This window comes from Abramis brama (genome assembly GCF_963993115.1).
Source record: "Abramis brama genome assembly, chromosome: 19".
NCBI classification, from domain to species: Eukaryota; Metazoa; Chordata; class Actinopteri; order Cypriniformes; family Leuciscidae; genus Abramis; species Abramis brama.
Genome location: NC_139981.1, coordinates 34916707 through 34944332, shown reverse-complemented (window position 1 = coordinate 34944332; position 27626 = coordinate 34916707). Strand labels below are relative to the sequence as shown.

The 27626-nt window shown below is 43.1% G+C and overlaps 1 protein-coding gene across 4 annotated transcripts in view; it reads left to right on the top strand.

Moving 5' to 3' along the window:
• The first annotated feature begins 709 nt into the window (after positions 1-709).
• Positions 710-27626, top strand: part of LOC311070068 (uncharacterized protein) — a 57461-nt gene continuing 30544 nt past the window's right edge. For 2 of the 4 annotated variants that reach the window (XM_084093728.1, XM_084093725.1), the window contains exons 1-2: positions 2618-3498; positions 22333-22376. In XM_084093728.1, coding sequence (XP_083949854.1) covers positions 22362-22376 — 15 coding nt within the window. In that variant the 5' untranslated portion in view covers positions 2618-3498; positions 22333-22361. Of the gene's footprint in view, positions 796-2617; positions 3499-22330; positions 22377-27626 lie in introns of those variants that run through there. The other 2 variants (XM_084093726.1, XM_084093727.1) reach the window with 2 other exon arrangements.

Sequence of the window (27626 nt, the reverse complement as noted above, 5' to 3'; positions counted from 1 at the left end):
GTCCGTATGAAAGGCGCATCTAGGCTAAATTACAGCAGAGATGTATGGAGATATGTTTGCAGGCAGCCTACAATGATTTAGAAAATACTAGTTCATTAATAAACAATTAAAATGCTTCGTTATTTTTTTCAGACACATTTATTATAGCCTACATTTGCCGGTCCTTTGCGGCAAGTTTTATGCATGCGCTTGAGCGCGGAATACAGGCTATAGCCTACATGCACCCAGGATTTAATATAAACGTGTGATAAGTCCTAATTGCATAAATGAATGACTACTAGTCTAGAAAAATCTTTAGTCTATGGCAACTCTAATCAATAGCCTACATTTAATATTTGACATTATTTAATTAGTAATTAGTATCCAGCTCTTTACATTAAATTAGTTGAGTTAGCATAATTAGTTAATGAACTAATAAAATAATAAAATAAAGTTTAAATTAAGATACTCACGGTAAACATATATTTCTATATAGCAATGCTTATTCCACCACAATAAGGACTGTTTATAAGGTGACAATCCGTTATACATGTTATTTATGTTTTTCATGTTTTTCCCAACACTTGTGATTTTCAGTAAATGAATTCATTTAAGATAAAAACCTTTCTTGAATAACAGGATGTGAGTGGGTGCAAACCGCAACCCACAGAGGCATGCCTTACAAGGCGGTAACAGTAGCAGTGAGCTAAACCATCTCTCTCAGTTTCAGCATACATACATTCAGTATGCATCTCAGTTTCAGCATACATTCATCTGAGGCATGGAAGCTCATCCTTGTGCTGGGTTGGATTAAAGGTGAACTAAGTAACTTTTTTATCTTAACCGAACAGCTTCGGAGTCATTGGAATGGTTATATGACTGTTTTCGGGTTGAATGGTGGTCGTCTCGCACCCCTCGAGCGCCTGTGAGACGAAAAACCACACTTGCAACTTTGGGGTGGCGGCTCGCCGGCCGCAGCGTCAGGAAGTATCGCGTGATATCAGGGCTGCGTTCAGCCCCGACAAAACGTTGCACAACGTTTTTTAAACAGAAACGGTGATGCGTTGAACACACTGTTCTGATGACGCAAGAGTTGCAACTATGGAAGCTGAGAAGGCCATTCTTTGTGTTCTTTGTGAATAATTTTCGGAGCCTGATGAAGTCGGTATAAATATGTGTTTAATACTACAAAATATGCCCGATGTTACAGTTACTGCACTTGCCGCCCAGAACAAAAGAGAACATCCCAATCGAGTGAAGGGATTGCTGAAACTGAAGCACACATCATACCTAATTCAGACTAAAACACATCTATTTAGCCTCACATACTGACTTTATTTGTAGTTCATACTGTTTTAATACCCTGTATTTTCTTTCTCATTTTTAGGAAAAACACTTAATTACCATTGTTTATTTCTATACTTGCAATGAAGCTAAAAATATAAACAACTACATCATTTTGTTGATATCCTATATTTTTTACAATAAAACTTTCGACAAACATGTCTTCTAATATCCTCAGTTGTTGCGTATACCGAGCTGCATCAAACAAATTTGTAAATTACTTTCCTTGAACCCATTTTGCAAGTTCACTTTAATACCACGTGCTTTATATACATGTTGCTGCTGATTGGACTTTAGTTCTGACACACCCACCAAACAAGAGAATGGGTGTTTCTCAATATGCGTTCTTCAGCGATCTTGCGTCCTTGTGTTCTCGTTTTACGTCATCATTAACCGTCGAAGTTCAGACCCAATTCTCAAGAACGCAAGTACAGAGGACGCATGAAAGAACCCGGATGTGTTCTTGATACCGAGGATGCATCGAATGCAGACTTGAGCTAGTACTCGCCTGGTGTCCCAGAAGTCATTGCGGCCGGTTCCGAGTTCGTTCTTCCAAGGAAGCTTGGCAAGACCGGTCTCCACGAGAACACAAGTCCGTTCTCTGCGTTCTTGGAATTGAGAAACAGCCAAAACGTATCTCAAACCCCGTTGCACACCGGTGCACGCCGTTTCCAGGAAACATGACGTTCAACCCGGAAACCGTAGCAAAACGTTGCGCACCGTTTTGAACTTGAACATGCCCCAGGTCTTGCGATGTAATGAACTGCTTTACGGCACTGCACACATACACTATCTAAACATTTATATGCTAGCCTTCTGTGTATCATACATACCTCAGTAGACATGGCTCCGTGCGTTCGCCGGGTTCTTTGAAAACAAATGCACAGGACCAGCGGGAGAAGATGGGAGGGGGAGAGTCGCCAACGAGTTTTGACGTCAGTGTTGTCAAATATTTATTCCGAAGCTGTAGGGGAAGCTCTATAGAGAAACCCGCGAGCAAAAAGCTCATAAGGAGTTATTAAAGCCCCACTAGGTAGGAATTCCGTTTTGGTCAAACAACGACCCCTAGAGTCGCTGTGGAGTACTTGTATTTAACGTTACTGTCGTAAATACCACTCACGCAGAGCAGTCTCTGCACTCACGGCCTGATCCCCTCCCCCCTGTATACCGGTCCCTGTTCAGTCGGATGGAAGCTGTAACGAGTGGAAATAAGGTGTGTCCCGTTTAAGAGCTGCGCCCGCCCTGTTTACGGCAGTCTGTATTGTATGTGCGTCTCGAACACCCCGTAAGCGGGTTGTTTCTGTTTGATGCTCATTCTTGTCCTATTTTTGTCTATCAAGTAATGCTGTGGACGGTAGAACGTGTGACAGACAGTTACACGAGTTCGATTGGGGAATAAACACAACACGTTACAAATCGTCGGACATCGAACAAGCACAGCTAGCCTCCGAAGATGTCTAAGTTACTAATCCATCAACAAGAACGCCAGGTGCTTTTTAGCTCACACCAACGAGTGAAAGCTTGTCCGAGTGATATACAATATAAGCAATATACTTACAAGTCCAACAGCATGTGAGGACGTGTTGGGGGAAGTGAGGTAGCCTATGCCGTAAAGCAGTCGAATTTTGTAGTTCTTTTTGTGCTCGGGTTACTACCCAAACCCCGAAGTTTAAAAGTACGATTAAAAACTATACAGACCCCGTCAGGCTATGGCAGACGTGTCATTCAACCTATTGTAAGTCGATGTACCATCACAAGAGTCTTGGAAATCTATTATGAAGGTTGAAAAGTTACCTTGTGCTGCTTTAAGCAAGGAAAAGAATGCAAGGGCATTATTCTTAAAAGAAATGTAAATTATGTATTCATATTACATTGATTATATATATTCATTAAATAACATTATTACATTTCGTATTATCCAATATATTTTTGTAAAATGAAGATTAAAATATTTTGCCCTTTCGATCGTCCAGTTTATAGTGAAATAAACGACTTGGGAAAAAAAAGTCAACCGTTTGTGGGTATAGAAGGAAAAGCAAATAAAATTGTCTATGCATGTTCTTTGCTCGACTCCTCCCCTCACAATGCCAGCAGGGTATATAATAAACACCAGTGGTGTCATAGTTAAATATCATCTCATCAAGAACTAGCCTACAAGCGAAGAAACTCTTCAAGGTGAGAACAATATTCAGAAATTTCCTATTAGGTCTATATGTAAAATAATACAAATGGTTTCATAATATGAAAGTATTAGGGTGATTTTAGTATTTCAGTGTTCGTAGGAAATATCCCTGCAGCAGGGCAAATCTACATAAAGTTAAACCAAATTAAGTAAATGATAAATATTCAAACAATATAATAAAGTGTATTTTACACTCTAAGAAAATAAATCATAAAAAAATAAAATAAATATCAATGTCAGCCATGGCTGCCAAACAAAAACCATAAAATTAATGTAATATCCTAATGATTAAAAATATCCTAATTTAAATAAAGTGCAACAAACTTTGACAGAATACTTTTTGCAGAAAAACACCAGTGTTTTCTGGCTGATCCTGGACTGAAACAATGGGGACCCACAAAACTCAAGACAACAGAAACACTATAAATCCCAACAGATCATTAAAAACTAAATAATTCAGGAAATACTCTACCTGTAGTTAAGTCATCTTCATTTATATAGCGCTTTTAAAGGGATACTCCACTTTAAAATGAAAATTCTGTCATCATATACTCACCCTCATATTGTTTCAATCCTTTATGAATTTCTTTCATCTGCTGAACAGAAAGGAAGATATTTAGAAGAATATCAGTAACCAGACAGTTTCTGGTCTCATTGACTTCCATATATACTATACCATATAACTGGTTACTGAAGAAAGCAGAAGAAAGAAATTCATAAAGGATTGAAACAACATGAGGGTGAGTATAGGATGACAGCATTTTCATTTTAATGTGGAGTATCCCTTTAACAATGTAGATTGTTTCAAAGCAGCTTTACAGAGATAAATGTATAACTTAAGGTAACAGAGATTGTTTTGGCTTTATAGCGGTTCTTTAATTAAGTTATTTTCCAGCTAAAGTTAGTTTTGATTGATTTGCTTCCGTCGCAACGATCATTTGTTATTAAATTGGGGGCCGCTAAGACGACACCATTCTCTCTACACAGACTTTAGACGCGAACCTGTGAGAAACGCTGATGGCGTTCACAACATGCGCATTAAGAACTGGGTCTATAGTTATGTGCGTTTGAATATATGTGCGCAGGTTTGTCTGAAGTTTAAAATCATTGGTTGCCCGTAAGCCAATCACATAACGTTTGGTTATGGCGTGTGTTATGCGCAGGCTCAGCCGCATCTAACTTCCACTGTAAACACATGTATGATGCGAAAACAAAACCATCGAGCGAAATACCGGAGTGAACATGGCTGTGAACGACTTTTGCAGATTATGTGAAGTAAATCTACGCATCCACGGTACAATCAGTGTCTACGTCACGGCTCTCAGCCCGCCCTCTGTTCGTTGATTGGCCGGCTGTTTTCAGGCCGGAGGAAAACGGAAAGCTCTGACGCTGTCTCAGACTGAGTACAGAAGCGAAATGAAATTGAGCAGAAGTACGAAGTCTGATGTAGTCAGGCTACGACATTCTAAGGCCGGCGACACACTGGCTGCGTTGCGTGAGCGTGGCGTTTCTGTTGCGTGAGCGTGGCGTTTCTGTTGCGTGTCAGCTGCGTGGCGTTTCTGTTGCGTGAGCGTGGCGTTTCTGTTGCGTGTCAGCTGCGTGGCGTTTCTGTTGCGTGAGCGTGGCGTTTCTGTTGCGTGTCAGCTGCGTGGCGTTTCTGTTGTGTGAGCGTGGCGTTTCTGTTGCGTGTCAGCTGCGTGGCGTTTCTGTTGCGTGTCAGCTGCGTGGCGTTTCTGTTGCGTCTCAGCTGCGTGGCGTTTCTGTTGCGTCTCAGCTGCGTGGCGTTTCTGTTGCGTGTCAGCTGCGTGGCGTTTCTGTTGTGTGAGCGTGGCGTTTCTGTTGCGTGTCAGCTGCGTGGCGTTTCTGTTGCGTCTCAGCTGCGTGGCGTTTCTGTTGCGTGAGCGTGGCGTTTCTGTTGCGTGTCAGCTGCGTGGCGTTTCTGTTGCGTGAGCGTGGCGTTTCTGTTGCGTGTCAGCTGCGTGGCGTTTCTGTTGCGTGTCAGCTGCGTGGCGTTTCTGTTGCGTGAGCGTGGCGTTTCTGTTGCGTGTCAGCTGCGTGGCGTTTCTGTTGTGTGAGCGTGGCGTTTCTGTTGCGTGTCAGCTGCGTGGCGTTTCTGTTGCGTGAGCGTGGCGTTTCTGTTGCGTGTCAGCTGCGTGGCGTTTCTGTTGCGTCTCAGCTGCGTGGCGTTTCTGTTGCGTGTCAGCTGCGTGGCGTTTCTGTTGCGTGTCAGCTGCGTGGCGTTTCTGTTGTGTGAGCGTGGCGTTTCTGTTGCGTGTCAGCTGCGTGGCGTTTCTGTTGCGTCTCAGCTGCGTGGCGTTTCTGTTGCGTCTCAGCTGCGTGGCGTTTCTGTTGCGTGAGCGTGGCGTTTCTGTTGCGTGTCAGCTGCGTGGCGTTTCTGTTGCGTGAGCGTGGCGTTTCTGTTGCGTGTCAGCTGCGTGGCGTTTCTGTTGCGTCTCAGCTGCGTGGCGTTTCTGTTGCGTGTCAGCTGCGTGGCGTTTCTGTTGCGCGTCAGCTGCGTGGCGTTTCTGTTGCGTGTCAGCTGCGTGGCGTTTCTGTTGCGTGAGCGTGGCGTTTCTGTTGCGTGTCAGCTGCGTGGCGTTTCTGTTGCGTGAGCGTGGCGTTTCTGTTGCGTGTCAGCTGCGTGGCGTTTCTGTTGCGTGAGCGTGGCGTTTCTGTTGCGTGAGCGTGGCGTTTCTGTTGCGTGTCAGCTGCGTGGCGTTTCTGTTGCGTGGCGTTTCTGTTGCGTGAGCGTGGCGTTTCTGTTGCGTGAGCGTGGCGTTTCTGTTGCGTGTCAGCTGCGTGGCGTTTCTGTTGCGTGGCGTTTCTGTTGCGTGAGCGTGGCGTTTCTGTTGCGTGTCAGCTGCGTGGCGTTTCTGTTGCGTGAGCGTGGCGTTTCTGTTGCGTGTCAGCTGCGTGGCGTTTCTGTTGCGTGGCGTTTCTGTTGCGTGAGCGTGGCGTTTCTGTTGCGTGGCGTTTCTTTTGCGTGAGCGTGGCGTTTCTGTTGCGTGTCAGCTGCGTGGCGTTTCTGTTGCGTGGCGTTTCTGTTGCGTGGCGTTTCTGTTGCGTGAGCGTGGCGTTTCTGTTGCGTGTCAGCTGCGTGGCGTTTCTGTTGCGTGGCGTTTCTGTTGCGTGGCGTTTCTGTTGCGTGAGCGTGGCGTTTCTGTTGCGTGGCGTTTCTGTTGCGTGAGCGTGGCGTTTCTGTTGCGTGTCAGCTGCGTGGCGTTTCTGTTGCGTGTCAGCTGCGTGGCGTTTCTGTTGCGTGGCGTTTCTGTTGCGTGGCGTTTCTGTTGCGTGAGCGTGGCGTTTCTGTTGCGTGGCGTTTCTGTTGCGTGAGCGTGGCGTTTCTGTTGCGTGTCAGCTGCGTGGCGTTTCTGTTGCGTGGCGTTTCTGTTGCGTGGCGTTTCTGTTGCGTGAGCGTGGCGTTTCTGTTGCGTGTCAGCTGCGTGGCGTTTCTGTTGCGTGGCGTTTCTGTTGCGTGAGCGTGGCGTTTCTGTTGCGTGTCAGCTGCGTGGCGTTTCTGTTGCGTGGCGTTTCTGTTGCGTGAGCGTGGCGTTTCTGTTGCGTGTCAGCTGCGTGGCGTTTCTGTTGCGTGAGCATTTTAGATTTCACTTAAATTTACAGTAATAAACCGTATTTAATGATTTGATATAATGTTAATTTACTAACCTTTTGAAGTATTTATATCTGTTTTGTACCATAGTAATACACTGACAACCACCAATCACAGCGGAGATAAAAATCACATGATGAATTAAATATCATCAAAAGCAGCTCTGTCATAAGAAAGTTCATACTAATATATAGAAGTTGCACAGTGTCATTCATAACAAACACCATCATGGTAACAAACGTGAAATAAAAAAAAATGCAATAGACATTAATTTAACAACATTAAAGGGGCTATGTGTAGGTTTTTACTTAAAAAAATCTTTAAGATAGTAATGTGTATGAGCCAACCATGATGTAATAAAAAGAATGACACCTTGACTGTCCACCACGGTTGCCTCTATCAGCCTGTAGGCTCAATTGTGTGTGGAGGAGTCGGCCCGAATCAGCGTGAAAATTCACAAAATGTGACGTCATGCGCATTCTCGTCTACTTACATCCGTACGGCACGGCAGCCATTATTAGTAAGCAGCGGCAATCGGTAGTGTTTTCAAATGGTGTTTTCTTACCTCAAACATTATGCTGGTGAATCTTGATGAGCCATCAGTGGTTGCTGCGGCAACCCTGGTTGATGTGGTCGTGCTCGTACGAGCGTGTGCGCACTGAGAACGAGCATGAGACTGGCTGCAGTTCCTCTAACGGCCACTGGTGTCAGTAACTGTTAGAAATTTCAGAACCTATGCAATGCTCCTTTAAATGTAACATAAAACCCTAATGTCATAACTGATTAGAAAAAACTAAGAAAACTATGTATTTCAACAAAAATACATCAAATGTGAAGTGTCACGCAGGGAATTGTGGGAATGTCAATTTACGTTTTTTTCACTGTAAATTATACAAGATTTGTTCTTTTTCACTTCCAAAAACGATACTTGGTTACTCACGTAACCTCGGTTCTCTCTAGAGAGGGAACGAGTATTGCGTAAGCTTGCTTACGCTGCGGGAAAGTCTTCTTTTCTCCAGATACTGAAGCCAAAAATTATCCTTAATTTCATATTTTGTCAACGCAGTGCAGCTGCGGGCAGCTGAGCTAGAGCGGCATACTGCACGCTCATTGGCTGCCGCGCGGCAACTGCTTAAGCCTACCAGTGAGCCTGGCGTGACGTCACGCCCAGAATGGGCGGCGTCAGAGCGTATATAAGGAAGGCTCGTAGGCTATATTGTCTGTTTTCTGTCGAATGAAGCGACACGAGCTATAGGCTTTAAGCACGGCAGGGAACGCAATACTCGTTCCCTCTCTAGAGAGAACCAAGGTTACGTGAGTAACCAAGTATCGTTCTCTTACGAGAGGTTCTCTCGTATTGCGTAAGCTTGCTTACGCTGCGGGAACCCCTTGTCCACGCCGTGCGCGCCTAACGATCACATATGACTCTTTATGAAAAGCATAGAGGTGAAATGACAGGTGGCCAGCGGTGCGGGCAAACACATGTTCATAAGCACACCCAGGGAACACAAGAACGGTACGGCCGGTCTATGCATACTGATACCCTGAGCGTGCAGCTCAACAGACAAGCTAATCGATAATACAGCCTGCGCACATGAGCAGGACATGAACACGACTAGACTGACAGAAGTTTAGCCTGCAGGGCGGGAACTTCCAGGTTATAAAACCTAACAAATGTAGAGGGGGACGCCCAGCCCGCCGCCATACAAATGTCATGAATGGAAATCCCGCTGGACCATGCCCACGATGAGGCCATGCCTCTGGTGGAATGAGCCCGTATGCCCAACGGGCATTGCAGGTCTTTTGACGCATATGCTGCTGCAATAGCATCCACTATCCATCTGGATAGCGTCTGTTTCGAGGCGGCGCGACCCTTAGCGCGCCCTCCAAACGAGACGAAAAGCTGCTCTGAGAGCCTGAAGGCTGCAGAGCGCATGACATAACCCCTTAACGCCCTGACCGGGCAAAGGCGGTTAACACCCTCCTCGCTGCCGGATGACGGCAGGGCCGATAGGGTAATGACTTGAGCCCTAAAGGGAGTACCTAACACTTTGGGGACATAACCGTGCTTCGGCTTGAGAATGGCTAACGAGTCGTTAGGTCCAAACTCGAGGCACGACGCACTGACGGACAGCGCATGCAAATCACCCACTCGTTTGACTGAAGCCAGAGCTAGCAGAAAAACGGTTTTAAGCGTCAAGTATTTCAACTCCACAGAGTCCAAAGGCTCGAAGGGATGCACTTTTAGGGACTCTAGGACCAGAGACAGGTCCCAAATAGGGACTGACGGGGGCCGAGGAGGGTTCATCCTCCTGGCCCCGCGCAGAAAGCGGGTAATGAGTTCGTTCCTGCCCAGCGAGCGGCCGCGCGCCGAATCGGCGAACGCTGCTATGGCCGCGACGTACACTTTGAGCGTGGAGGGGGACCTGCCCGCGTCCAACATCTCTTGGAGGAAGTTTAATACCTGTGGAACTCCACAGGACTGAGCATTAGAACCCTATTCCACACACCATTTGCTAAACACCGACCATTTAGACGCATAGAGCCGCCTCGTCGAGGGGGCTCTGGACTGCGTGATCGTGTTAATTACCCCTTCTGGCAGATCAACGGATATCCGTTGATTTCCCACGCATGCAGAGACCAGTGCTCTGGATGGGGATGCAGAATCGATCCTCGGGCTTGAGAGAGAAGATCTCTCCTCACCGGAATCGGCCATGGGGCTGTATCTGCCAGCCTCATTAGCTCGGGGAACCACGGTTGGTTTTCCCAGCGCGGAGCTATGAGGAGCACTGCGCAGTCCGCCTCCCTGATCCTCGCTAGCACTTGAGGCAGCATCGAGATCGGTGGGAACGCATACAGCGGAACGCTGGGCCATGTCTGAGCCAGCGCGTCCTCGTGTTTTGAGAAAAACCTCTGGCACTGAGCGTTCTCGCTCGCGGCGAAGAGGTCGGTCTCCGCTTCGCCGAAACGACGCCAAAGCGATTGGACCGTCTGGCGGTGTAGAGACCATTCCCCTGGGGATCGTTGTCCCTGGACAGTCTGTCCGGGCCGTCGTTCAGACGACCGGGTACATGAGCTGCCCTTAGGGAGCGCAGCGGTCCCTGAGCCCAGGATAGGAGGCGCTCTGTGAGAGCGCGCAGGGTTCTGGATCTGATTCCGCCCTGGCGGTTCACGTAAGACACCACTGACATGTTGTCCGAGCGAACTAGCACATGGTGTCCCCGTAGAAGCGGTAGAAAGTGCTTCAGCGCTTTCTCGACCGCCAGCATCTCTAGACAGTTTATGTGGAGGCTTTTCTCCGTATTCGACCATGGGCCACAAATCGGACTGCCCTCGTGAGTCGCTCCCCAACCCATGTTGGACGCGTCTGTCGAGACCACTTTGCGGTGTGCGATGACCCCCATCGTCACTCCCCGCTGATACCATTCGGCCGCCAGCCAGGGCTGCAGGGCTGAGACACAGCGCTGAGTCACTCTGACTGGTGCGCGGCCCGAAAACCATGCATTGCGGGGCACTTCCGACTTTAGCCAGCATTGAAGCGGGCGCATTCGAAGTAAACCCAGATGCAGGACCGCTGCGGCTGCAGTGTTAATTTCGTTAACGAAAACTATGACGAAAAATGTTCGTTGACGACCTTTTTTCCCCTGACTAAGACAAGACGATGAGAGACGACACCCACGTCATTAAACGATAACTGTGACTATATCAACACATGCAATATCGTTGACGAAAAAAGACGAGACTGAAATGTGTTTAAACATTTTTAAACTTAACCAAAACCACTTGTTTGTGTCAAATAAAGGAGACGACAACACATTGACTGTTTTTACGAGCGTTCATGCTTACGGTTGCCAGATTTTAATAATTAAATCCCCAGACAGAGCTTTTCTGTTAAAAGAACACGTTTTCTACCCGGTCTTTTCAATAGTATCTGGCAACCATGCGCGCGCGCTCTCTACACTGCTGAAGAAGCGCGGATGATCTGAAAACAACACAGACAAGTAAGCTGGAGTTTAGCGATCTTCATTTGAGATTTTCTACTTAAATTAAAGTGTCTTTCAGTCGGTCTGTGTTCTGCCACGAGCCGTTTGCGCTATCTGTGCTACTAAATCTGCGATCAAAATATAGGCTGATATCCAGTGTTTTTATTGTCGATCATATTATACGAGCAAGAATGCAATGTTTCCTGAATATCCACACGATTTCAAATGAGACATTGATTTTATACAACAGTTCAACAAACAGAAGGGTAACATTAAATTATTTACTACATTTAAAACAGTATTGTCATAGGCGTATTGCTCTATTTTGCAACGAAAGCCACAGCAGAACTGCAGCACACAGCGGTGATTCGTGAACGATTCTGTGGCTTAGAATGAATCGTGAGATTCAATGACCCGTTCATAAATATAGCAGCGTGCTTCCTTACTGAATGAATGACTCCATGACTCACTCATAAAGACAGTGACTTACTACTGGCTTTAATTTAATATTTTAAAAGTACCGGTATCACTAAGTTTTTACCATCATTGCATATTTATTGAACATTGTTTAATTTAAAAATATATGTATAAAAAAATATTGTCCCTTAATGGAAAAAGTGTGACTGCAGTCTAAGTGGAAGAGAGGGGGTGCCAGGGGGTAGGGCACTCTAAAAACCACTGAACTAAGGAAAAGGGGTATGTAGAATTGCACAAGTGCTACTGCTAAAGAGTGCAATGTCAATACAGCCTGTTACCTTAATTTACATTTCTCATAAGCTTAATTGAATTGGCCTAGAGATAAAAAATTAGGACATTTTTTTGTCTAAAGACTACATATAAATAGCTACCAAAATTAATGTCGGTAACTGCAGTTTGACTAAAAGTTGACAAAAAACGCAATGACTTTTCGTCAACTAAAACTAGACTAAAACTATGAAAGACAAAATGACTAAAATGTGACTAAGACCAATAAGTATTTTCATCTCAAGATGAAAACTAAGACTAAATCAAAAATGGCTGCCAAAATTAACACTGTGCGGCTGACGCCATATGGCCCAAAAGCCTCTGAAAGGTTTTCAGGGGAAAAACTTTCCCCACTTGAATGGAAGCGGCGAGGTGTCGAACACAGCGTGCGCGCTGTGTTGACAATCTGGCCGTCATCGCCGCCGAATCCAGATCTATACCCAGAAAAGTGATAGACTGGCTGGGGGTTAGAGAGCTCTTGTCCCAGTTCACGGAAAGACCCAGGCTTTCCAAATGACCGAGAAGCGCTGTCTTGTGAGAAACTAGTTCCTCTGTTGAGTGCGCTATAATGAGCCAATCGTCCAGATAGTTCAGAATTCGCATTCCCTTCGATCTCAGGGGTGCGAGAGCCGCATCCATGCACTTCGTAAATGTACGGGGTGCCAGGGACAGGCCGAACGGCAGGACGGTGTACTGATATACCTGACCGTCGAAGGCGAATCTCAAGAATGGCCTGTGACGGGGTATAATCTGAATCTGAAAATACGCGTCTTTCAGATCGAGAGAGATGAACCAGTCCCCCGGGCGAATCTGCGCGAGGATTTGACTGGTCGTGAGCATTTTGAACGGTCGTTTCATGAGCGCTTTGTTCAAATGTCTCAGATCTAATATAGGTCTGAGCGCTCCGCCTTTCTTGGGTACGAGGAAATAACGGCTGTATAAGCCTGCCTCGGTAACCGGTGGGTGAACTCGTTCTATCGCCCCTTTGTGCAGCAAATTCGCTATTTCTGCGTGAAGCAGATGAGCTGCATCCGCCTTCACCTGAGTCTCGACCCGGGCGCGAAAGCGCGGGGGGCGGCGAGCGAATTGAAGCGAATAGCCCTTTATCACTGTGTTTAGTACCCACTTCGACACTCCCGGAATAGCTTTCCATGCATTCGCACTCATAGCTAGGGGTCGAATCGCCTCCGGTTCCCGCCCGCCGCACAGCGCGGGACAAGGAGCCTGTGGCGGTATGTGCGCGAGTCGCGCAGTGGCAGTGAGGGGAGACGGGGGCTCGCTGATAGCAGCAGCCGGCTGAGTGACGCTGTGAGAGAGCGTTGTGTGTGACGGCTCGCGGCGCGGAAGCGGGGCGGGCTCGTGAGTGTTCACATGAGAGTGTGCGTGCTGTGTAGCGGGCACAGGGCTCTTTATTAACACACAGCCGGTGACGGATTGCTCTGGACCCCGAATGTGTGAGACAGAGCGAGCACTGTGTAGGTGTGAGCACTGGGGCGTGGGCACGTGACCTACAACTAACACTCGAGCGGCCGTAGCGCGCTTTATGTGAGTGCGCTCTGTGGGGTACACAGGGGAGATTGTGCTTGTGTGTAGCAATGAACACTGGGACGTGGGCATGTTTACTACACTCATAACACTGACGGCGTGAGCCGATTGACCAGATTTTACACTCTTTATTTGATTTATCTGGGTCGCCGTAAGAACGGCGTTTGTGTGCAGGCGAGAGAGTTGAGAAACTGGCTCGTTGGCTGCGGTGGACACTACTGCAGTAGCCTTTATCAAGGGGACTGGCAGAGGTATACAAGTTAGCTTTGACGGCGGTCCGGCCGCGGCGGGACTCAACCGTCTTTTCCTCTCGACGAGTGCTAGGAGGACTTCGCAGGCTCGGGTTTCAGCGAAACTCTAGGCCGGGGACCCCGCGGGGGTAGCGGCCTGTGCTGGCTGGTGGAGCGGGACCTGGGTCGGCCGCGCTGGCGCTGCTGCGAAGCTGGAGGTCGAGACGGGCGCTGCGTGGAGCTGCGTGCAGGAGGCTGAGTGTTAGAGCGGCCTGCAGCAGAGCTCGAGCGGCGGGGCAGAAAGAGGTTCATGGCCTGTGACGCCTTCTGTACTTCAGAGAAGCGGTCCACGAGGCCACTCACCGCAGGGCCGAAGAGACCGGTGGGTGAGAGCGGGGCGTTGAGAAACACGGACCGCTCTTGTTCCCCCATGTCGGCTAGCGTTAGCCAGAGGTGGCGCTCTATGACGGTCAGCGAAGCCATGGAACGTCCGATAGCTTGGGCCGCTGTCTTCGTCGTGCGAAGGGAGAGATCCGTCGCACTGCGCAGGTCGGTCAAGGCAGACTTATTCAGTTCTCCCTCGTCGAGCTGGCGGAGGAGGTCGGCTTGGAGAACTTGAAGGACCGCCATTGTGTGCAGGGCTGAGGCGGCTTGCCCAGCGGCGGAGAAAGCGCGGCTGACAAACGCCGAAGTAGTCCTGCAGGCCTTAGACGGGAGGGCAGTCTTTGAACGCCATCTAGCGGATGGGGGGCAAAGATGCGCTGCAACCGCCTGTTCGACCGGTGGGATCCGGTCATACCCCTTCTCCGTGGCTCCATCCACGCGGGAAAGAGCTGATGAGGCCGGAGAGCGGAGTCTGGCCGAAACTGGAGCATTCCACGATTTAGCAAGCTCCTCGTGAAGCTCCGGTAGAAAAGGCGCTGGTCTGGACGCTGGAGCTTGTCGACTGGCGGGCAGGAAGCATCCGTCGAGCCTGTTGGGCGGGGACACCGCTGGCGGAGACCATTCGAGGCCCAGGTGCTCGACTGCCAAAGTGAGGAGGCGGAGAAGCTCGGCGTCCACACTGGCGTGAGTCCTGCTGGACGCTCTGGTGGAAGAAGCGGAGCGGACAGAACCGGACCATCCCTCGCTGTCCGACGCCATTAATGAGCACGTGTCCAGTAGCGCGTTGTCATCCGCATCATCCCCTGAGGCGACGGCATCGAGGGCGAGAGCCGTAGGCTGCGCGTCGGGAAGCGGGGGCGGAGAAGGAGAGAGCGAGGCTCGCGGGAGAGGCTCCGGCGAGGCCCTGGCTCGAGTCTCGGGCTCCGGTGGTCGTTGAGAGCGGCGTTTCTTCTTTCGCGGCCCAACGACGGTTGGAGCAGGCTCTGTGAAGAGGGCGAGTCGAGCCCGCAGGGTCGACATCGGCAGCTCTTCACAGAAGGTGCAGCCGCCCGTGGAAAGCGCGACGGCTGCGTGGTCCCGGCCCAGGCAGAGAGCGCAGATAAGATGGCGGTCTCTGTCGCTGAGTGTAGAGCGGCATGAGCCGCACGTGGTGCGAGGCATTTGCAACAACGCCTCCGCTCTTTTAGATAGTGCTGCGGAAGCAAAACACACAGAAAGAGCTTTTGTAAAGGATATCGCCGGATAGCTGAGCTGGCACGGCAGGCTGAAGGCGGCGAAGATTCGTCCGGCTTCCTCAGGCTGTCCTAAGCTGGCTCGTTAGCTGTTCCTTGCAGGACAACGGCGACGGCTTCCTCTCAGAGTTCAGCGATGCGAGTGCTTCGCTGAAAAGACAGAAATCAGAGAATATAGCCTACGAGCCTTCCTTATATACGCTCTGACGCCGCCCATTCTGGCGGGCTGTGACGCGCGAGGGCGCACGCGCCCTCATTGGGCGTGACGTCACGCCAGGCTCACTGGTAGGCTTAAGCAGTTGCCGCGCGGCAGCCAATGAGCGTGCAGTATGCCGCTCTAGCTCAGCTGCCCGCAGCTGCACTGCGTTGACAAAATATGAAATTAAGGATAATTTTTGGCTTCAGTATCTCGAGAAAAGAAGACTTTCCCGCAGCGTAAGCAAGCTTACGCAATACGAGAGAACCTCTCGTAAGAGAACTGTAAATTTAATGGTATTTTACAGTAAAATTACATTAAATGTACCGTTAGATCTGTCACAGTTGTTTACTGTATATAGTACGGAAACTTTCTCTTAACCAACAGCTCTTCACTGTAGCATTTTTACAGTCTTTGACCGTTAAAATCACGATAATTTTTTTATAGTGTAGCCTATTTATACATTTAATTTAGGAATATTTGGATTTAGGTAATTATGTAGGCTATTTATTTGTAAAAAAAAAAAAATTCATTCATTTAGGCTACGTATGTATTTATTGATTTAATTATTCATAATCGCAGGGTAGCCTAATTCAACATGTAAATGAAACACGGTCAGCTGATGTGCGGAGCCAGGACTGTGTGCATTATATATGATAAATCAAGTCATATTACACTAGTAAAACCTTCGTAACTCCAATTAAACAATAGGCTATAAACAAATTAAATGTTCAATAGGCTAACTCAATTTTTAAAGAAACATGTAATACATTTTTTTTTTTACTTTTCATGGATACTTTCATTGTGTAAAGTTTAATTTTGATAGGAGTAAGGCAAGGCAAGGCAAGGCAAGTTTATTTATATAGCACATTTCATACACAATGGCAATTCAAAGTGCTTTACATAAAAGAAATTAAAATAATAAAAAGAAATAAGAATAATTAAAACAGTTAAGAAAAATAAAAAAAAATAAAATACAGTACAGTACAAACAGTCGGACGAACATTGGCACAGTGCTCATTCAGTAAATGCATAGCTAAAAAGATGTGTTTTGAGTCTAGATTTGAATGTGACTACAGTAGGAGCACATCTGATCTCCTCTGGAAGCTGGTTCCAGCTGCGGCTGGCATAATAGCTAAAAGCAGACTCGCCATGCTTTGAGTGAACCCTTGGTATTTCTAGCTGATATGATCCTAGTGATCTGAGTGATCTGTTGGGTTTATATTCAGTGAGCATATCTGCAATATATTGAGGTCCTAGGCCATTGAATGATTTATATACCAGTAATAATACTTTAAAATCAATCCTAAATTTAACTGGGAGCCAGTGTAAAGACCTGAGGACTGGTGTGATATGTTCATATTTTCTGGCTCTGCTCAGAATCCTGGCGGCAGCGTTCTGTATGAACTGCAACTGTCTTATGGTCTTTTTGGGAAGGCCAGTGAGGAGTCCATTACAATAATCCACCCTGCTGGTGATGAAAGCATGCACAAGTTTCTCTAAGTCTTTTCTGGAAACAAAGCATCTAATTCTTGCAATATTTTTCAGATGATAGTATGCTGATTTAGTTATTGCTTTGACATGACTACTGAAACTAAGGTCTGATTCTAGTGTCACACCAAGATTCCTGACTTGATTTTTAGTTGTTTGACCCCTAGAGTGAAGGTATGCGTTCACCTTGAGAACTTCATCTTTGTTTCCAAATGCAATGACTTCAGTTTTGTCTTTGTTTAACTGAAGAAAGTTTTGACACATCCAACTTTTGACTTCATCAATGCATTGGCACAGGGAGTCAATGGGGCTGTAATCGTTAGGCGATAGGGCTAAGTAGAGCTGTGTGTCGTCTGCATAGCTGTGGTAAGCAATTTGGTTCTTTCTCATTATTTGGCTCATTGGGAGCATATACAGGTTGAACAGGAGTGGCGCAAGAATTGAGCCTTGAGGGACTCCGCATGTCATGGATGTCCACTCAGACTTATGGTCTCCTATACTCACATAATAACCTCTCCCATCTAAGTATGACCTGAACCATTTTAGGACTATCCCAGAAAGCCCCACCCAGTTTTCCAGCCTGTCAAGAAGTATGTTATGATCGACAGTGTTGAATGCAGCACTGAGGTCGAGTAGCACCAGCACTGATAGTTTGCCTGAATCAGTATTTAAGCGAATATCGTTTATTATCTTTATGAGCGCTGTCTCTGTGCTGTGATGTGGTCGGAAACCAGATTGAAAATTGTCAAAGGATCCATTCGAGCTTAAGAATTTGTTCAGGTAAAGGAAAAAAATAGCCCCATTGGGATGTTTTTTGCCTGGTCTTACTGGCACACATCTTGGATTGATGAGATTTAAACATATTTCCTCAACTAGGATTTTTTAGGACTTTTGGTAGCCTATGTTGTGCTGGACACCTCATAGAAATGATCTAAGCTGCAAAAAATTATTTTACAATTAGTCTGTCTTAAAACGCTACTTTGCCTGGACTATTAACCTCAAGACCGCAAACGTAAGTTTAAAATCCACTTTTTACAGCGTTGTTCTGTGATCTTGTTACATTTCTCACCTTTATAAATGACAATATTTGGTACTCTATAAACCCCCTTCCCTTTTCTCGGTTAGAACGATTGGAGCAGCCGTAAACTATAAAAACATAGGCATTTTTTCAGACGCAAGATCCGGCAGCTATTTCACTTCCTGCTCATCATCTGAATTTCTTTCTTTTATTTTTAATTTTCTATTATTGATTATGTTTCTGACAATAAGCAGACATAAAGTACAGAAAATATAGAACTTCTACAGGAATGAAATCATATCAAAGTTTGTAAAGTTTCGTATGTAAAGTTTCACAGAAGAAAAATAATCAAATAAAAAATAAATACATGTATATAAAATAACATGACAAACATAAACAGAAGAAACATTTTGCATCAGTGGTATTGCCAAAAAAAATCATCATAATATTTCAAGAATCTGTAACTTTTCTTGTTTTTAATCAACCTTAGAGATTTGAGAAATGCATCAATTTCAATTAAGAAATGTGGAAAAGTAGGCTGCGATTTGGAGAATTTTTGCTTGTGAATTATATTTTTTCCAAACAAAATAAAAAAAATGAAATCAAAAAGTATTATCTTTATCTTTATAGTAACAGATTATATCCTTTAACTGAAAGGATTTGGAAAAATAAAGGTGCTTACCCATATGAAGATATAAACTATTCCAAAAGTTTTGAGTTTTTTCACACTGGGAAAATAAATGGATCAGTGTTTCATCCTCTCCATAGATATACAGTATACATCCTCTCCATCTGAATTTCGAGCTCTCGCGAAGCAGCAACGTGACGTCACGTGAAACCCTGTCTTATTCTGCCCTCTAGTGGCATATCGAAATCAATACAAACCTTAACATAAAGAGACGGACAGTGTTAATATCAGACCAAACACAGTAAAAAATCATACTAATAAAGTATATATGTATAATATAATCTGATGAGCCCAGAATATAAACTCAACGCGTTCAATTACACGTTAAGCATTGCCGAACACACTCAAATGAGATCGACTCAGAAAAGACGCCAATAAATGCACGAGTCACCTGTAGGGTAGACTGGGTACAGTTGAGACACTTTTTGCGTTTTGATTTTTCACACAAAAATAGATACTGAAAAGAAGTGAATTTCCACATGACATTTCATTAGCTTATAGACTAAGATATTATCAATCAATAATACCCACAAGTAGTTTATATTTTCCACAATTAGCTCATAAAAATAAGGTGCTTTTTGTCTCAACCTTGTCTCAACTGTACCCATATGTGGTAGCCTACAGTTGAGACACCCATTTTTAATGATGTAAAGGTAACTAACCATTCATTGTAAATATAAAAAATAAAGAAAAATAAAGAAAATAACAATTGGGCAACATTTTTGTTTATTTATCCATTTATATTCATTCATTTTATTTAAATTTGCACTGGTTAAAATTTATAAAGGAGGAACAAGATATGAAACAATATTTATTAATAATACACAGTTTAAATATCACAAATATCAAATTTTATTTTCATTTGCATCCTGGCTAATTAGGACGTTTAACCTGTTATCATAACACTGAACAACTAAACAGTGTGTTTCCTAATACAACTCTATCGGGGGTACAGTATGTGTCTCAACTATCCCCCGCAGGCCACCTCGCACATTTCTCTAGATTTTGCAATTACCTTGCATGACACAATACCATGAAATATGCCAGTTTTTAGGGCACAGAATAACGTTTGTGGTGATACCAGTTACGTTTAACAGTCACATAAGGATAATAAGCTATTCACTGTGGAGAGTGCATGGTGAAGTGAACGTCCTACCTTAGAAAAAAAACTTTTCCCGATTTCTTCGGATCGGAGATGCGTCCACTGTTCAAATTTCCCACGATCAAAGAGGACACTAATACGCATGTGCACAGCAAAAATCACAACTTGTGCTTGCTGCGAACGCAAGTTATTTAAGGTGTCTCAACTGTACACAATCTACCCTACATCTTGTTGTATGCGCAAATTATGATCACTTACACAAAATAAAACATTTTATTCACAAAAATGTATCAATTTGTACAAATTGCTGCACATTCGTTGAATTCTGAATTTTGCACACATAAGTTGAAATCAATTTGTTTGTGGATAGTAAAACATATCTGCAACATTTATCAAGTTCACGGATAATTGTGCGTGCTTTTATTAATCATTATGTTACTAAAATCATAATAAAGTATCCTAGTATATGTCCAGAATATGAATGCAACACGTTTAATTTCACGTTAAGCATTTTCCTACCATAGAAAACCATTATAAGAACACTAAATGTGGCTTAATGCATATTAGAATGTCCCCTTATTATGTCGAAATAACGAGATATTATGTCGAAATAACGATATATTAATACAAGATATATTTCTTTTTTTCCACCTTGCGGTTCAGGGCTTCCGTATAAAATAACAGTGGTTTTCTGTTTATTTAAATAAGGATATTTTAATTTAATTTTACTGGGGTTTTTTTTTGGCTTCCAGTCATTTGACTATGTTATCATTTAACTGTTTTGTTGCTGTTTAAATACAGATTATTTTTTTTACATTTTACATACAATTGTATGTCATTTAATAAAACAGAAAAATACTATAAAATAGCCAGAGATTTTGCTATATATTGTATAATTTAAGGCTCGGATTAAGAAGACACATGGCCCTGAGGATAACAACCCCGACAGCACCCTTTTATAGCTTATAGTGCCACAGTGCCTTCTACCTAATTGTTTAAAATTAAATTATTAATATATATTAATATATATATATATATATATATATATATATATATATATATATATATATATATATATATATATATATATACAGCTTTCGCAGACTTCACAGCATTCTGGTAGTCTGTCCTTTTTTCATTTTCACTCTGCTTTTCTACACGCTTGACTTATAGCAAGTGAGTATCAGAGGTTCTGAGTATCAGAGACACCATTCAGTTCTGGGTTTTTGTTTAAAGACTTTGAGACAGGGTTAGGGTTAGGGTTAGGGTTAGGGTTAGGGTTAGGGTTAGGTTTAACAGTTAGATTTAAAACATCCAACCAAACAGCATTTAGAAGCTTGATGTGTTCGTCGACATCCAGGCCAAGAAGTGACGAATCCAGAGCCAATTGCTAACTCAAATCATTGAAAAGTGGATTAAAAATCATATGAAATTGAGATGAATAATACAGACACTGTGTTTGAACTTCAACAGATGAAAAAGTAAGATTTGGGAGAGACATAGAAAATAAAATTGACTGATGGTCCTAGAACATTTGATCAGATATTTCAAGCTCAGAAATAGAAAACCGTGGGTAAGCAGTTCACTGTAAAATTCAACAGTGATTCTAACTAACACTTTTTAGTTAACTTCACTTAATGTCTTATTTGTAAAAATTTAGTAACCTGTACAGTAACCTGCACAATGCATTGTTTACTCAGAAAACTCAAGTTAAGATTAATTGATTGGTTTGAGTGCAATTGTTTTTATCTTAATAGACCTTTCACTCATGTCCTCCACTTCTGCAGTTATTTTTCTCTACTCATATTCACTGATTTCCCAAATTCATCTTAATTGTTCAAATGTCAATTCATCTGAAAATTTTGAGAGAACATCACATATGCTGACTTGTATGACTCCTAAAATGTTTTTGTTTGTTTGCACTCGTCATTATGGTGATCAATGTTCATTTGGTTTGGCACTTTGAACTTCATTGATATTCTTGCAATTCTCTTCCTATTGATGCAGCAATGCAATAAGGTATTTGCTTTCAAAGGAAGGAATGTAATAAATATTCTATATACATACATACACACATTACACACATACAAGAATGATTTATAACAACTATATTTTATGTCAAATAATGATCTTTTAAATTTCATTGCTAACACTTACATCATAAACACTTTGTGAATCTTTTAATTGGGTTGATATAATCCCTCTGTATTTGAATAAAAAATATATTGTAATTGATAGGTTTGAGAGTTACACACAGACTTAGAAAACGAGTAGACACCTTTACAAAAAAACATCTGACAATGAGCAAGGAGAGTCTGTTTTAAAACAGTCACTAAATCACCCTCTCGACCATTCTGACGGAGAGAGACTAAATTGGTCATTTGGAACAAATTCAGAAAATGGACTTAAATCTCCAACCGGTGTCCGAGATTCGGTCAGTGTTTACGTTAAAATTAATGGAAAGTGGATATGTATTAATCTATAACACAAACACTAACAACATGTACATGTAAATCCTGATTAGTATGGCAACTTGCTCATATTCCCATTTTGTGGGAAAAAAACAAGTATTCTAAATGTAATTTATAATTTTGTGTTTAACAGATTATTGAGCAATTCTGTGCGGTGGAAACATGGGTGACGTGCCGGTGAGTTACAATTTTGAGTTTTGAGTTAAAATTCATGAGATTTATACGGAAAAGCAAAATGATATTACCTGCATTCATTTCATTGTAATAAAAATAAAAATTTATAGAATTTTCAATAATATGATTAATTTTTATTTGTTTGTGTTTTACTTCAATTAGTATTAAATGAATGAGAACAAATGCAACTGAAATGTTTTCTTAATTACATTATGAAATAATGATCCCACATTAAAGGGGAAAATTAATTTTTGAACAGAAATGTGTGTCTGCATTGTGTGTAACCAACCACTCCTTAATGATAAAAATCCACCCACTCCTCTTTTCTAATCCCCATAAATCATAAGCAGTGTCTGAGAATACTCTGTTCCAGTTTCCCCATACTGTGATAGATCTATAAGGCAGAAATAGTCACCAATGGGTTGGCTGGGATAAAAGTCTGTATAATAATTATTAAAACACCCAATAATTATTATTATAATATACAGTATATATAAATATTATTAGTGCCTTGATTTAAAACTATCTGAGGTGGGCTTGATAAGTTTGATGAAGGGCTGTAGAATACCCTAACCAAAAACAACAACATAAAAAAACAGATAATTGCAGGCTTATTTTCCTTTTCTGAAAGTAACAGAGTCGCATTCACTTCAGTGTAGTGGAAAAAGCAAAGGCTGTCAATCACACACGCAGAAATATTTGCGTGCAGTCAAGATGAATCAAGACGGGGCGTAGTCAATTTCTTGTAATATACTTGTTAATACACATTTCTATAGCTCTGATTGATTTTCAAGTGTCATTTTAAATTTTTACTTGAAAACCTCTCTCATTTAAGAACGTGCCTTTATTGCATGGCCGGAGAAAGAACATTCATTTGAATTCATATTCATATAAAATTCATATGCATAGTTTTGTTGAAACCTTGCCGTCTTTGGCTTGCTGTTAATGCCATTAAACTGAATGTACGAGCAAACTGTCTGCTTAAATAACAGCACTGAAATACCAATGAATCAGTTAGGGTCAATTCACACAGAACGTGTTTTTGCTGTTATAAGCACTGTCAAAGAGTCTCTTTAAAACTTTTAAAAAGTTGAACATATTTTAACTTGAGCGCCATTACATGCATGAGATGCTGAAAAAGTATGGATGCAAGAGTTGAGCGCAATGGTCAAACACGTCTGTCTAGACGTGCTTATGTTGAAAAACGTCTCCTGTTACTCGCATAACCCTGAGAGGAGGAAAGACACTGAGCCGCAGCGACGACCCCCTGAGATGGTGGTAGAGAGCTGGAGCGCCCAAGGAGACGGAGCCTGAGGGAGGGAGGAGCTGGCCGAAGCTGAAGGGGTGGAGGGCCGTGGTGAAGGTGGTGCAGTGTCAGACCCAGGGGGAGCCGACGTGCCGAGGGAGCCCAGCGAGGCTGAATGTCCGATGTTCACTGTAGACATCGAGGGTGGGAGGAGCGCAGGCAGAGCCACAGGCTCCCCACACCCAGACTGAGATGACTCCCAGCAGTCCAGCGGTGAAGCCGCGCCACTGAGAGGAGGCTGAGGTGGAACAGAGGGGCTGATGGGAGGCAGCGATGATTGGGTGGCAGGAATGGTTGTGGACTGGGAAGGAGCTTGAAGGGCCAGACAAATATCACCCAACAATAAAACAGTATTTTGGAGAGGTGGTGGGAGAGGGGGGTTGGGCGGGAACAGAGAATTTAGGACATGACAGACAGATTCAGATGATAATGGGGCAAACAACTCAAATTCTCCAAAATAATGAATTAAACTTCCATGCCCTCGAATTCCCCGAGAACTCCTTTGACGATGGATGGTGCAGCCGGCTCGCACACCGGGCCAGACACACATTGCTCAGGCTCCAGCTCGGTTGCTCCTGTCGGCGCTGGCTCAAACGTCGTGGTGGAGTCTCTCATGTCAAGTCAAGTCTCCTTCATTTATACAGCGCTTTAACAATATAGATTGTTTCAAAGCAGCTTCACAGTGATAATAGGAAATTACAGTAACAGAGATTGTTTTGGCTTTACAGCAGCTCTAGAATAAAGTTATTGTCCAGATAAAGTTAGTTTTGAGTGATTGATTCACTTCCATTGCAAAGATCATTAGTTATTAACTTAGGGGCCGCTAACACGACACAGTTCTAACAGGACACCCTTAACACGCTCCTGCCGCCCATCCGCACAAAACAGTGCCTGGTGTCTCGAGAACGCACTCCTGGAAATAAGTTCGAAGGTGCAAATGATAATCAGTTATTTCTGCGCAAACCTCAAAACATGCGCATGCGCATTCAGTCCAGAGGTATGCGTGTTTGAATATATATATGTGCGCAGGCGTGTAGTCCTTCTTTACAAATCAACCCTCAACAAACTACTCTGGCCTTAAAAATGTACAATACAGAATTTTTTGTCGCGTCTGCGTAGCCACGCGAACCGGAATTACCCCGACAACGCTTTATCTGTAGAGAGGTAAAGATAGGGAGGCCTTCACAGGGAGAGACTAGTGGACACTTCAGGTCTGCGCTGTCGTCGCGTCCAGGAGCAGGTCCTTCATCAGATCAATTTTGGCAAATCAATTTTGGCAATGCAAACGTGATTATTGTTCATGAGTCCAACATCCAGCCAGAGGGAATAATATGCTCAAAAAACATTTCTGATTATTATTAATGTGTAAATTTTTATTTTCCAGGATTCTTTGATGAATATAAAGTTCATAAGAGATTTATCTGGAATAGAAAGCTTTTGTAACATTATAAATGTCTTTACTGTCACTTTTGATGAATGTAATGCATCCTTGCTGAATAAAAGTAGGCAATTACTTTCTTTTAGTTTCTTTCCAAAAAAATAATCTCACTAACCCCAAACTTTTGAACTAGTGTATAATGTTAAAAATGCTTTCTATTTTAGATAAATGCTGTTATTTTGAACGATGATTTGTTTGTAATGTGACTTTTTTATGTATGACATTAAAACGATTTTTAAACTTAAATTGTACATAAATAGGTTAAGCAATACAATGTGTTTATGTCTGATAACACATACTTAACTGCAGACACTGAAATGACGTACACTGTGTGATACAGTACAAATATTTTGAGTGTCCCTCATTTTCATTTTCTGAAGTTGGCAACCCTAGTTATCAGTTATCCGGGAGGATTGACAGATTGGCTAGAAAGATATTGTCCTCTAAACGTCTCTTGAGGGAGCGATTTCACTGCTCAAGGCAAATAAACAAAAAAGGTACACAGGTCAGGTCACAGGTTTGGTCAGGTCACAACACTGTGTATATGATCAAACTTGAACACAATGATGAAGAGAGAATGCAGTCTTTTAATAAATCCAAAGGCACAAAGGTCATCCAAACAAGGAGAGCAATACACACCCATAACAAGGACTATAGGCTACCTAACAATGAACACAAACAGAACTGAACTTAAGTACACGTGATAACGAGGTAGATAATGACAGCACAGCTGAACATAATTAGTAACCAAGACAACAAACGACTAACTCAGGCAGAAGGTGGTGAAACACAAAAAGTTCAAACTAACAGAACCGTGACAGAAACAGTATTGGCAGTATTTTACCATTGATTTACAAGAAAATGTTTTACAGTGCCCCTGCCTACATTGCTCACTGTTGTTTTCAATAAACTTGTTGTTTACTTACATCTGGGGCCTGTGTCAGAAAGGAGGTTAAGTGAAAACTCTGAGTATGTTAACCCTGAAATGAGGGAAACTCTGGGTTTTCTGTTTCAGAATGGGAGGTATGTCAAACCTGAGAAAGCAGAGTAAGTCAAGCCCGTTTCTGAAAGAGAGGTAACTTACACTCAGAGTCAGTTACCATGGTAACTTACTCTGTGAACCTACAGGAGATAAGAATACCCGTTTATACTTAGATTTAAACCTAGATTCTATTGGCTACTCCTTCAACTGGGTTCTGTTGGGACAAGAGGCTCCAAAAGACAGATATTACCATCAGAATATGTTGGAACCAAAAAAAAAAAAAAAACCCAAAGTAATATAAATTGAAATATCAAAAATAGCCTATATTAAAAATAACACATATGTAAACCTCTTACATTTTATGAGGCCCTTGGATCTTCGGGAGTGACTGGCTCTGATGAAGTCCCTCCAGGAATTCCCTCAGCCGAAAATGCTGCTGCACTGCCAGACACTGGATGATATTTAGTTATTTAATATGTCAAATGTAAAGTCAGGTAGCCTACACCCATGATATGCTCAAGCCTTACCTGACTGAATTATGTTTTTATATTTAATTTTCAGCTGCTGCCATGTTCTTTTAACACCTATTGCACATGAAAATTAAAATGAGGTTGAATAGCATACTGCCAGTTTCACCTCTGATATAATAACAGTTGGGTAAGTTACTCTAAAATAGTTATTAATTACTAACTACAAATGACATCTTCAACAGTGTAATTAGATTACTAGATTAATTACTAAATCCCATATCAACCTCAACCGCTTGAACAATACAAGGAGAGACAAGAAACTGCACTTTTAATGCTTTCAAATAAACAATATACAATTGCATGAATTATTCTTGAATTGACCAAAGTGTGTAGAGGGAGAAGGTTACATTAAAAATATACCTTTTAAAAATGTATGTTAAATATACAGATTTGTTCTATAGTCTAATGCAATTACATCAGATTTTACTTTAAATTACAGAAGAATTAAGAGTAAGCCCTTTAATTAAATTAAAGTAGGCTATTTAGATTACTTGGTAATTAATTACACCCAACACTGTATAACAGTAATTAAAATGTAAACTTACGCATTGACTCGAGCAACTATTTTCTCCCTAGCTAACTCTCTGTCCTTCGCTTCCGGATCTGATATTTAAATAATAATAATAATAATGTTTGTACTCTCTCCATATGCTTGCAGAAGCTCATCCAGTTCTGCTGATGAGAAATATGAAGACCTCTTTTTGTCTGGCGCTGTTGCCATGGTGACTCACACTGTAAAAAAAAAATTACATCCCCAAGTCAAAAATTTCAAGTGACCGATAACATCTAAATTTTTCAATTAGTCTGACGTATTATTTCTCATTGAGCCAATGTTAACAGACTATTGCAACAAGAATTTTACTTGGGCCAATTGAAAAATTTAGATGTTATTGGTCACTTGAAATTTTTGATTTGGGAGGGTTAGAAATTTTTTACAGTGCATAATATCTGCGCTCCATTGATAATGGCTTTTTATAGTTGTGGTGCACACGCTTAA